The sequence below is a fragment of the Macrobrachium rosenbergii genome, chromosome 4, assembly GCF_040412425.1.
Source record: "Macrobrachium rosenbergii isolate ZJJX-2024 chromosome 4, ASM4041242v1, whole genome shotgun sequence".
Taxonomy (NCBI): Eukaryota; Metazoa; Arthropoda; class Malacostraca; order Decapoda; family Palaemonidae; genus Macrobrachium; species Macrobrachium rosenbergii.
Genome location: NC_089744.1, coordinates 46,875,081 through 46,887,901, shown reverse-complemented (window position 1 = coordinate 46,887,901; position 12,821 = coordinate 46,875,081). Strand labels below are relative to the sequence as shown.

The window sequence follows — 12,821 nt, the reverse complement described above, 5'->3', positions numbered from 1 at the left end:
GAGACACACACACACAAGTAATTCTGACGCTTCTTCAAATAGGCCATACTCGTTTGACACATGGACACTTAATGAACAGTCCATGTGGCCATCCTCCCAAATGCCCAGAGTGTAAAGTGTTGATAACAGTCAAGCATGTATTGTGTGAATGTCCAAAATATAACCTACAGCAATTATCAAATTTTGGAAGTACATTTTTAGAAATACCAATTTCAGTGTTCATGAGCAGCTGTGACTTAATTGATAAAATATGAAAAGTAAATTATAAAAATATGAAAACACTTAGGAAGTCTAATGAATTTTAAAACAACTAAATTTTCAAATGTTACTTAACTTATTCTGAATCTTAAGACAGGCGGTCCCCGGTTTACGACGGGGGTTCCGTTCTTGCGCCGCGTCGTAACCCGAAAATCGTCGTAAGCTGGAAAATCGTCGAAAATCGTCAAAAATCATAAGAAAACCTTACTTTTAATGCTCTGGGTGCATTGAAAACGATGTAAACTGCATTACTATTGAGTTTTACATCAAAAAAACCTTCAAATTATGATTATTCTGCCGTTTTGTGGCCATATTTCTTCCGTCGGATCGGCGTGACGACGTCGTAACCCCGAACATGCGTCGTATGCCGAAATAATTTCTGATGAATATATTTGAAAAGCGTCGTAACCTCGAACGTCAGTGGCGGAACCGTCGTAAACCGGGACTGCCTGTATACCTTTTAGTGAGTATATATGAAAACATAAGTATAAATGTATTCATTGTGTGAGTGTGTTCAGGTATGAGAGCGTATGTCTTTGTGCAGTTTTTAATTTCATCTTCATTCATTCATCACTATACTGAATGACTTATTTGGTCCCAGTGCTAGGCCTTTGGCCTAGACCTGGCATTTCATCCAAATCTTTCGGGCCAGCCCAGTATTGCAACGCAGACGTCAATCTTCTAGCTCCATCTGCCAGAATAAGTGAGCAATTTTCTGTAGCTGGTGTCTCAAACTCTATGTCCCTCCTTTCAAGAAGTCTGTGACCCAAATTACAGATAGCCTCTTTTCCTGAGGAGATCTAGAATATCTCGTATTCCTCCATTAAGGTGTGTCGAGGTACATATAACTCAGTTTTTAAGCAACTTCATCAAGTCCTTTGACTAGTCCTAGCAAAGATGGAAATCCGGTCTCCTGGAACCTGGACGTAGTATTGAAGTGACTGACAAGTCCCTCTTTTGATTTACTACGCTCTTTTTCTTAGAAAAGACCCTTTCCGGACAGCTATCTTCCTGGTGACCTTTGTTCCTGCTGAAACATTTTAGTGGGATCCAAGCCATCTTTCTAGAGTACTGTAGGTGGTTTTCACAAGGAGACACAGTTTGCTCTTTTAGCCTTGGATTTTAGCCTAGAACAAGGACCTATCCAAGACCTGGATCCGTCCTATATCCCTCAAGAACATAATGGACATCCTTGGCTCTGAGGAGGAATAGAGAGCCCTCTGTCCAGTTGGAGTTTTCAGGTATTACCTTAGCAGGACTGGAAGAGCAGAGGACCATCCATAACCTGTAGTGTTTTGGCAAGGGACCCATTTCGACCTCTGATTAAGAACACGTTGTCTTTCATCCTAAATGGACTTTATTTCTGAGACTTCTCTTAGTTTCAGGAGAGCATTTTGCCTACTTTAATAAAAACTAAAGATGTCAGACCAGCTTCTATCTCATTAGCTTGCAGGCACAGTATGCCCCTTACTTCCATTCTGCAGTTGACCTACTTGAAGTGTAATTGATTTTTGCTTCTCACCATTTTTAATGAAAGTTAAAGCAAGTGTTAAAATTTTGCAGTACCTTGCGACCATTATTAGTCACTGGCATGGTATTGCGGGAGGAAGCATAGGATTTTCTCCTACTGTCCTATTGTCAGGTTTTTGGGAGCTAAGGGATGTACCTGGAGCACCCACCACTTTCAGTGGATGGGTTGTGGTTTTATTTCAGTGTAGGTGACAGTATTGTCTGGTTGTTTTTTATATTGGTACTGAGCCCAGGGCAAGGGTACCTATTGATGCTTTGCTAGCCATTGGAATACTCCTTCACTGCAAAGCTCCCACTTAAGTAGAGGAGCTCCATGGCTATACTGCCACGCCACTACAGGTTAAGATGAGCACCAACCAGAGGCAGTATTCTCCTGCAGTAGCTCTCTTAACTGATAAGGAAACGACAGGCATTGTTTTCAGTGCTAGCAACTTTTCTATTTGGAATTCATTACATGACTTAATGTTGTGTAGTAGAATATGTCCATGTATCCCACCTCCTGTCAATGTGGAATGAGCTATGTAATTACTTGGTAGTTACTTATATAAAAATGACATTTTTGTAATAAAATAAAATTTTATATATACTACCAAGTAAGTACAAAATCAGAGCCCACCTTGCTCCCCTCTGATGGACATAGGGCACAAACAGAATGAGGTTATCTGCTATGTCGTTCCTAGTATTCCCGTCAGTGAGCGGGACTGGTCACCTACACTAAAATATCAAAGTGCTACCACACATTTGAATTTGAGCTGCCACACTGGTTAGAAACTATAGCTATGTAATTACTTGGTAAGTATTTATATAACTTTATTTATGACAAAAATGTCATTTTCATTCAAGTTCTCTTTAACAAACAGATATTAGCTAACTTTTTTGTGATACACATCAGTGAAGTAATAATGATAAAGTTATAGTTGAGCTCTCCATGTTCAGTTTAATATCCCAAAACTTTTAGAATCTCAATTTTTTCCTTAACTATTGGAAAATGGAAACTAAAAGAAGTGATTCTGTATTACCATCTGTTGTATATAAAAGAATGTTTTATATAAGTAACTTACCCGGTAATTACTTAGCTAAGAGTTTCTACTCGAACCACAGCTTAAATTTTGAAATTCGCAATAGCTATTTTGTTTTGCATAGGTAACAAGACCCCACCCACTTTTGGGGTAAGATAGAGGAACAACTAAGCCAATAGATCAATTTGTTTCTGCCGCCTTTATCGTCCACATGCCATGTTGACTAAGCAGCTTGGTTTTGACAATAGTTGTTTCTTCCCACCCGGTGAAGTATTTTTTTATGGTAGCCTTTCAGCATTGTTTTTACCTGATTTGACTTTGTTTCTGAGTGTGACTTTTAGCTAGTTAGTATGTCAGACACTAGCTCTTCTAGTTTCCAGTAATGCAGCAAAGGCTGCAATATCCTGTTAACGAAAATTACCTATGACTCTCATACCTGTGCACAAATTGCAGAGGGCAGGTTTGTACCATTGCTTTGAAATGTAACAAATGCAGGCATTTGGACAAATGTAAATGAAAGACCTTGACTTCTCATTTAAATAAATTAGAAAGAGATCGCAAGAGGAAGGCAGCTACTAAAGCTGGCAAGAAATTAGCTAGTCAGATGACTCCTAAATCTAATGATGTAGATATTCCTTCTATATCTCCTCCTATTTTTCTTGTTTCCCCTGTATCAGTACATACTCCTAGACCACCTACTCCTGCTCCTGACTTCCACATTTCCTAGCCTGATCGGTTCGCCAACATAGAAAGTAAATTTGAGCAGAGAATCAATATGAGGGTAGGTATAGTGGCCCAGTTAGGGGCATCGATGCATGTCCTTATGGATAAGTTCAATAAGAAAAGTGAAAGTGACTTGTTAGTGGAGGAGGTGGCTGTTCATCCCGCTGATTCTCCTAGGCATTGGTCACTGCCATACTCCCCTGAACCAGGGAGGAGGCATACTGTTAGCCCAAGGGAGGTCAGTGGGGTCTGCCCACGAGCAGTCGCCCCCTCAGACCAGCCTGTTGCATCCCTGGTTGCGTTAAGAGACAGCCGCTGGAAAGGCACCTCGGATGTGCATCAGCTCTCGTCTAGTTCTGGAGATTCTTCGGCATACAGAAGGCACCAATGGCGTTTTCCGGACAAGTCATGCCCCTTGAAGAGGCGTTCTTCTTCCAAGGATCTAGCTCCTCGACTTCCCAGCGAAAGGTTGAGGGAGCCTCCTCTCAGTCCTCAGCCTTGCAGTAAGTGGAACAGCCCTTAACGCTTCTCCTCTCCTGGATGCCAGGAAGGAGTATTTAGTCACTCCTCTTCGTCTAAGAAGCGTCTTCTTTCTGACTCTAAGTGCCCTGCTTCTACTGTACAACGAAGTTCTTCAGCTAAGCACCCGGATTCGGCCGAGTGCTCTGTTCTTGATGAGCATTTTTCGTACGATGAGCGTCCAGTAGCAGCCAACCACCATATATTACCTGAACACCTGCCTTCGACTAAACGTCCTGTCTCAGCTAAACTTCCTGAAGCGCCCAAGCTCCCTGTAGCGCCCAAGTTCCTCGACATCCGCTCGCTCTAGAGCTCCGACACATTGATGTGCATCTACTCCTCCACCTGCTGCCAGTGCCTCGGGGGAACCAACCAGTATTTTGACGTTGGCTTCAAAGCTTCAAGCGCCAGCTTCGTCCAGTTCGGTGACGAATTGTCAGTCGGCTTCAAGTTTGGATCCAGCTTTGGCTCCTCTTCAGTGCACGTTGGAGAGCATTCTGTAGCTGCTTCATGGACCATCCACTGCTAGGGCACCTCCATCGGATGCTCCCTTGTCTCCGGTTTTGTCTGAAGAAGAGGATTTCGATCAAGACTCTCCAATGACTCCTTATGCGTCACTTCTGAAGTTTTTACTTCAGAATTTCTCGGAGTTGTTCTCTCCTGTGACTCCTTTGTCCCCAGCTCTGTCTTTCATGATGAGTAGTCAGCCTTCAGACACTACCAGACTCCCCAAGTTTTTCTCTCATCCTCATCCAAGAAGGCCCTTAGTGAAGTGGAGAACTGACTTTCTGAGAAGAGGGAGCAGTGGAAGGCTTGCTTTAGTGTCCCTCCTTGTCTTGCTAGGTCTCGCTACTTGTCTTATGCTACTGTAGAAGCTCCTTCCCTGGGAATGGCTGCCTCCTCCCAGGGGGACTTCTCTGGTCTCATTGACGCAGGCCATAGATCCGCTGTCGCATCAGCGAAGGTATTCTTTTCAGCGCAAGAGATGGACCACCTCCTGAAAAGTCTTTTTAAGACTCTTGAAGTTTTGAGTTTCATGGACTGGTGTTTAGGCGCACTTGCCAAGAAAGTTCAAGCACCATTGCTTCTGCCTGATTACTCTTCGGAACTTCTGGGTTTTCTCTCCTGCACTGACAAAGCAGTCAGAGACAGTTCGCAGGAAATTGCTTCACTATACACAATGGGTGTACTCAAGAAGAGGGAACTTTGGGTTTCCTTCATGTCTAAAGGTTTGACACTGTCCCAAAAATCAGCGCTATTATTTTCTCCACTGGATGAGCATCATCTTTTCCCACAGGACAATCGTTAGTGAGGTTGTTTCCAGCCTGCATAAGAAGTCTACCCAGGATCTTCTGACGCAGTTGACGAAGTGACAGAGAGACTGGACCACAGTACCCACCAGGACTACTTCTCCTCTGCTGTCAAGGCCCTTTCAGGGGGGCAGGCAGAGTCTCAATCTAGGTCCAGAGGATCAGTTAGGTTCAAACCCCGAACCATCAAGAAGTCATCAACTAAACCTTCAGCCCGCAAGTGAGACCTCAGTCCTCCATGCTCCAGTGGGTGCGAGGCTCCATCTCTTCTGGGAGAGATGGAGTTTGAGAGGGGCAGACCAGTGAGTAGTCAGAGTGCTCAAGGAGGGTTATTCTATCCCTTTCAGGGAGAGGCCTTCCTTGACCAACACTCCTGTTGTCTTGATGGCTTACTCCGAAGGATTGGAGGGGTATTCGGCCCTCTCAGAATAGGTTTATTCTGTTATCAACAAGAAGGCCATAGAACTAGCCAGCAACCCTGAGTCAAAGGGGTTTTACAATTGACTCTTCATACTGCCCAAGTCTTCAGGGGGTGGAGACCGGTGCTCAACGTGAGTGCCTTGAATGCCTTCATAGAGAAGACAGTTCAGTATGGAGACAACACAGTCGGTTCTTGCTTCCATGTGTCAGGGGGATTGGATGATCTCCCTAGACATGCAGGATGCATATTTTCATATCCCTATTCACGAGAATTCAAGAAAATACCTCAGGTTTGTCTTCAGGGGCCAAGTTTATCAGTTCAGAGCTCTGTGTTTCGGCTTCTCAACTGCCCCACAAGTTTTTACGAGGGTACTCGCTCCCTTGGCGGGTTGGCTTCATCTAGCAGGGGTAAAGATCTTGCTTTATTTAGACAACTGGCTACTTTGCTCTCCCATGAAGGATCAATGCATGGAGGACTTACAGAAAACGATTTGCATGACTGAAGATTTAGGACTTTATTGAATCTCCAGAAATCTCACCAACTCCCACTCAGAGAATTCTCTATTTGGAGATTCTGATAGACTCCCTAAGTTGTCGGGCTTCGCTGTCCCCCAAGGGAGTGGAGGACTGTTTAAGGAAGGTTGACCTGTTTCTCGCCCTTCATTCGTGCACAGCAACTCAGTGGTTGAGTCTTTTAGGCACACTGGCCTCATTGGAGCAGTTTGTAAGACTGGGAAGACTGCAAATGAGGCCGCTACAGTTTTACCTGAGAGCCTGCTGGGATTGGAAGGTACATCAAGATCTTCACTTCTTTCGTATCACACTAGAGATAAAGGAGGACCTGTGTTGGTGGAAGTCAGAAGAAAGATTGATGGAAGGGAACTCTCTTTCTCCCAGTGAGCCCCGACCTAGACTTCTTTTCTGAAGCGTCAGTTCTGGGTTGGGGAACGCTCCTTGGGAACCGAGAAATCTTGGGTATTTGGTCCCCAAAGGAGAAACAGCTTCACATCAACCTACGAGAATTGAACGTTTTACCTGGGTCTCGGATATTTTGCAACAGAAGTCTGCAACAAGACGATCACATACATGCAGACAACACCACAGCCTTGCCCTACATAAAACATGAAGGGGAGAACGCACTCATTCTCCCTGTGCAAGATAGCAAGATCTGTTGTACTGGGCAGACCAGAACTGAACCCAGTTAGTCACAAGATTTATCCAAGGCAAATGCAGTGTCCTGGCAGATGAACTAAGCTGCTGGAATCAAGTCCTTCCAATGGAATGGACGTTAGACAGTCGGGTTTGCTCCAACCTTTGGAGGTTATGGGGGACAACCTACCCTAGACTTATTTGCAACTCCTCAGAATCACCATCTACCTCTGTTTTGCTCCCCTGTTCTGGACTCTCGCATGGGCAGCAGATGCAATGATCCAAGATTGGTCAAATCTGGACCCTTACGCTTTTCCATCTTTGGAATGTTAACCCTTAAACGCCGACTGGACGTATCATACGTCGACTAAAATTGTCTGTTGGGTGCCGAGTGGACGTACCGTACGTCGACTACAAAAAATGTCAACCTTCGGTCAACTTTGACTTGACCAAAATGGTCGAAAAACGCAAATATAAGCTAAAACTCTTACATTCTAGTAATATTGAATCATTTACCTTCATTTTGCAACAAACTGGAAGTCTCTAGCACAATATTTCGATTTATGGTGAATTTTTAAAAAAAACTTTTTCCTTACGTCTGCGCGGTAACTCTGCCGAAAATTTCAGAAATTCTTTCGTCATTTTGTCGTAATTTTTGTACTGTTTTATATTAGCCGTTACATAAAGTTTTATATGTGAAAATGTGTGCAATTTCATGTAAAATACAACAAAATACAACCCATGGTTGTAGCTTTTATCAGTTTGGAAATATTTTCATATAAATCATGATAAATGCCAAAATTTCAACCTTCGGTCAACTTTGACTCTACCAAAATGGTCAAAAAACGCAATTGTAAGCTAAAACTCTTACATTCTAGTAATAATCAATCATTTACCTTCATTTTGCAACAAATTGGAAGTCTCTAGCACAATATTTTGATTTATGGTGAATTTTTGAAAAAAACTTTTTCCTTACGTCCGCGCCAGAAATTATTTCACACGCGTTGTCGTAATGTTTGCACCGTTTTATATTAGTCGTTACATAAAGTTTTATATATGGAAATGTGCGCAATTTCATGTAGAATACAACAGAAAATAACTCATGGTTGTAGCTTTTATCAGTTTTGAAATATTTTCATATAAATCACGATAACTGCCAAAATTTCAGCCTTTAGTCAACTTTAACACGACCGAAATGGTAAAAAAACGCAATTATAAGCTAAAACTCTTACATTCTAGTAATATTCAATCATGTACCTTCATTTTGCAACAAACTGGAAGTCTCTAGCACAATATTTCGATTTATGGTGAATTTCTAAAAAAAAAAAACTTTCTGACGTCCCACGCGTAACTCTGCCGAACATCTCAGAAATTCTTTCGTCACGTTGTCGTAATGTTTGCATCGTTTTACATTAGTCGTTACATAAACTTTTATATATGAAAATGTGCGCAATTTCATGTAGAATACAACAGAAAATAACTCATGGTTGTAGCTTTTATCAGTTCTGAAATATTTTCACATAAATCACGATAACTGCCAAAATTTCAACCTTCGGTCAAATTTAACTCGACCGAAATGCTCGAAAAACGTAATTGTAAGCTAAAAATCTTACATTCTAGTAATATTCAATCATTTACCTTCATTTTGCAATAAATTGGAAGTCTAGCACAATATTTTGATTTATGGTGAATTTTTGAAAAAACCATTTTCCTTATGTCCACGCAGTAACTCTGCCGAACATCTCCGAAATTCTTTCGTCACGTTGTCGTAATGTTTGCACCGTTTTATATTAGTCGTTACATAAACTTTTATATATGAAAATGTGCGCAATTTCATGTAGAATACAACAGAAAATAACTCATGGTTGTAGCTTTTATCAGTTTTGAAATATTTTCATCTAAATCACGATAAATAGAAAAAATTCTACTTTCGGTCAACTTTAACTCGACTGAAATGGTCGAAAACTGCAATTGTAAGCTAAAACACTTAGTCTAGTAATATTCAATCAATTAGCTTCATTTTTCAACAAACGGGAAGTCTCTAGCACAATATTTCGATTTATTTATGGTGAATTTTTGAAAAAAACATTATTTTATGTCCGCTCGTTACGAATTCATGCATCATTTTGTGATAATATTTTCTCTGTGTTGCTTTGATCGTTTTATTATATACCAAAATCATCGCGATTTAGTGTACAATACAAAGAAAAAAAAATAACCCGTTAGCTTTAACCGTTTTGCTCACAGTGCGATTTGTATAAAATTATATATGAAACTTTTTTTTTGTGCTGTCAAATATTTCAATATTTATATATGATAATGATATTGTTTTTAATTTCTTATGGTTGCATACTAAACTTGGAGCCAAAAATGAACCCTTAATCTTAAAAACTAAGCGTGCTGTGATTTTTTGAAAAAAACTTTTTTTCCGCTTCGGCGCTAACTCCCGAACGCCGCTGGCATACGGGAGACGTTTTTGTAAATAGAGGCTCGGCGTTAGAGGGTTAAAGGAAGTTCTCAAGAAGGTTCACTCTCACAGCAATGTAAAAATGACTCCCTTTTGGCCACAAGGAATGGTTCCCAGACCTTCTGGATCTCCTCAGATTTTCCAAGGCCCTTCCCTGTTATTCCAAGACTTCTCAGACAACCCCACTGCAGAATATTCCACCAGGGCCTGTCCACTCTGGCCCTGACAGGCTTTCAACTGTCAGTAGACTTGTCCAAGCGAAAGGATTTTCGCGATCAGCAGCTGAGGCCATTGCCAAATGTAGACGTGCCTCATCCAACAAGCTCAGACGTCTATCCCTCTTTATTTGAGGTCTTCTCTAAGAAGGTCTTCTTCCACCATAAAAGGCTACAGAGCAATGCTCATCTCTGTTTTCCGTCACAGAGGCCTCGACATTTCTTCTAATCAGGATATCTCGGACCTGATTAAGTCTTTCGACACCACCAGATATAGAAAGGAGGAGAATTTTCCTTGGAATCTAGATGTGGTGCTTAAGTGGTTATCAACTGAGCGCTTCGAACCTATGTGCTCTTCCTCTCTGAGGGATTTAACTAAGAAGACTATTTTTCTAGTAGCGCTGGCCACTGCAAAGACAGTAACTGAGATTCAAGCGATTGACAGAAGGGTTGGTTTTTCAAACAGAGATGCAGTCAGCTCCTTCTTATTAAGTTTTTTGGCAAAGAACGAAAACCCTTCACACCCTTGGCCTCCTTTTTTCACCATTAAGAGCCTGTCTGATATTTTAGGCACAGAAGAGGAGGAAAGAGTGCCATGCCCGGTGAGAGCCCTCAGGTACTACCTGCAATGAACCGAGAAAATTAGAGGGTAATTTTCTAATTTGTGGTGTTTAGTCAAAAATCCATCTAGACCTTTATCTAAGAATGCCATTTCCTTCTTTTTGAGAGATCATATTATTGAATCTCACTCCCAAAGAGAGGAAAATGACTTGAAAGTCATGAGTGTTAAGCTCATGATGTAAGGACAGTCGTTACATCAGTAGCTTTCAAGCACAGATTTTCCTTATCCTCCATTCTTCAGGCAAAGTACTGGAGAAGCAAGTCAGTGTTTGCAATGCACTATCTGCATGACGTGGAAGCTGTTTATGAAAACTGCAATACCCCAGGACCAATGTCCGTGGCTGGCATAGTGATGGGTGAGTTAGGAAGTATCCCTTCCTATGTATTTAGCTCTTCGCCTTGTTCGTGGTGTCAAGTTCTGGGGAAGCCTGGAGGGTACAAGAGTGGAGTGCCCACCAGTTTTTTAGTGTTGGGTGGTGATCATGTTATTTTTATGATATATATTGGTGATTCTGTTACAAAAAAAGCTTTGTTGACCTTTGGTATTCACCATCGTCACAAAATTCCTGCTGTATGTTGTGTCAGCTTTTGGAGCACTCCTATGCTGCAGAATATCCCACTTCCATAGAGACGACTCTGGGTATATTGTCACATCTCTACAGGTTGAGATGAGTACCAACCAGAGGCAGTAATCATCTGCGCAGCTCTCTCACCAGGTAAAGAAACAACATTCTCTCAATGTTAGCCTATTTTAGGTCATTAACTTTTCATATGTAGATTGTTATTTTACCGTCCATGATTCCCCACCACCTTTAATGTGGAGTCCGCTCAGTAGTTACTGGGTAAATTATTTATATAAAAATTTTTATGATAAAATAGTTTTATATAATACTTACCCAGTAATTACAGATGGAGCCCGCCCTCCTCCCCGCGCATGGACTTTTTTGCATAAAAAAATTGATCTTTTGGTTTAGTTGTTCCTCTGTCTTAGCCCACTTTTGCGAAAGTGGGCAGGATCTTGTCACCTACACAAAACAAAAGAATCGCTAATGCGAGTTTCCAAATTTAAGCTGCCGTTCGAGTAGAAACTCTTAGCTAGGTAATTACTGGGTAAGTATATATAAAACTTTATTTTATCATGAAAATGTCATTTTTGGAGTATCTTTAATCCTTAGTATACACCTGATGTTTGCGCCATGACTGTATATTTATTTATTTTAAAAAGTTGATTGTTCTTGAAATATCCCGTATTACTTAAGACCATCATACAATCATCGTTAACTTTTTACTTTCTTATTTTTCAGGTCTTTTGTGTAGGACTTTGGTGTTTGGATGAATATTGGTATTATTCATTATTCACTTTATTTATGCTTGTCATATTTGAGTGCACACTTGTGCAGCAGCAGCTGCGCAATATGTCTGAAATTCGCAAGATGGGTGCAAAACCATATATGATTCATGTAAGTATTCAAGCTTTTGTCAACTCGTGGCTAAAAGTCAATCTTATGAGAGCCAAGAACTTGAAGTGATGGTCTGTTTAAACTACCAAATCATAGAATTTGCCAGTATTACTAAAGAAAAGTTTGATCAAGCATGTAATTGCTTTCATTAGCCACTTTATTGGCAAATAAGTATCTCGTGAAAAGTTTTGTAGTTTTTCATGTACGCTAGCATCTCGAGACATAGCTTTTCTTTACTGCAGCTCCTTAGAATAAAATTTATCATGGGCCCTGCATCCCAACAGGGGGGACACTTATCCCTATTTATTTTATGGCCCATTGTGAATGGCACTAAAGATTCTTCACAGCATCGTATTGTCCACCAACTACATTACTTTGTGTTCACTTTTCATCCATTCCCCTTTAGTTTTTACATTATTCCAGTATCTCATTTCAGCAAGGAATAATAATAATAATAATAATTATTATTATTATTATTATTATTATTATTATTATTATTATTATTATTATTATTATTATTATTATTATTATTGAAAGAGAAACCCACAAGATTGTTGTGTATAACTTGTTTACTGGTAAATATTTACATATTACCAGTAAACAAGTTATACACAAGAATCTTGTGGTTTCTTTTCCATCTTCAGAAGAAAAGTGAAAGAAGTTTTTGTTTGGTTCATTATTATTATTATTATTATTATTATTATTATTATTATTATTATTATTATTATTATTATTTTATTATTATTTTATTGGATGTCATATGAATTAAACCTGTTTTACAGTAAATTAAGAAAAAGTAATATAGATACTTGCTACCATCATCATTAATTACTATAGATTAAAGGGTTGTCAGACAGCATTGCTATAGAATGAGATTAATAAAAGCAAAGTAAAACCAAAAAATTGGATTGAGGGAATAGTATAGACCTTAAAAAACATGAAAATTTAAAGGCAGAAGTCACTGAATCTGAGAAGAAAGGAATGCTGCAAAGAACCTGTATGCCACACAAGGGACACTATAGGTAATACTCTTAACACTGTCACCGTCGTGACAGGTGAATACATGGCTATAATGAGAATTTGAAATCATTGTGACCAAACTACTGATTATAATAAATGAGAGGGATGAA

The 12,821-nt window shown here is 40.2% G+C and overlaps 1 protein-coding gene across 1 annotated transcript in view; it reads left to right on the top strand.

The window, feature by feature from the left end:
* Nucleotides 1-12,821, top strand: part of LOC136833926 (endoplasmic reticulum transmembrane helix translocase) — a 250,579-nt gene that overhangs the window by 61,462 nt on the left and 176,296 nt on the right. The window contains exon 5 of the mRNA XM_067096210.1: nucleotides 11,536-11,691. Within this exon, the coding sequence (XP_066952311.1) occupies nucleotides 11,536-11,691 (156 nt within the window). The remainder of the gene's footprint in view (nucleotides 1-11,535; nucleotides 11,692-12,821) is intronic.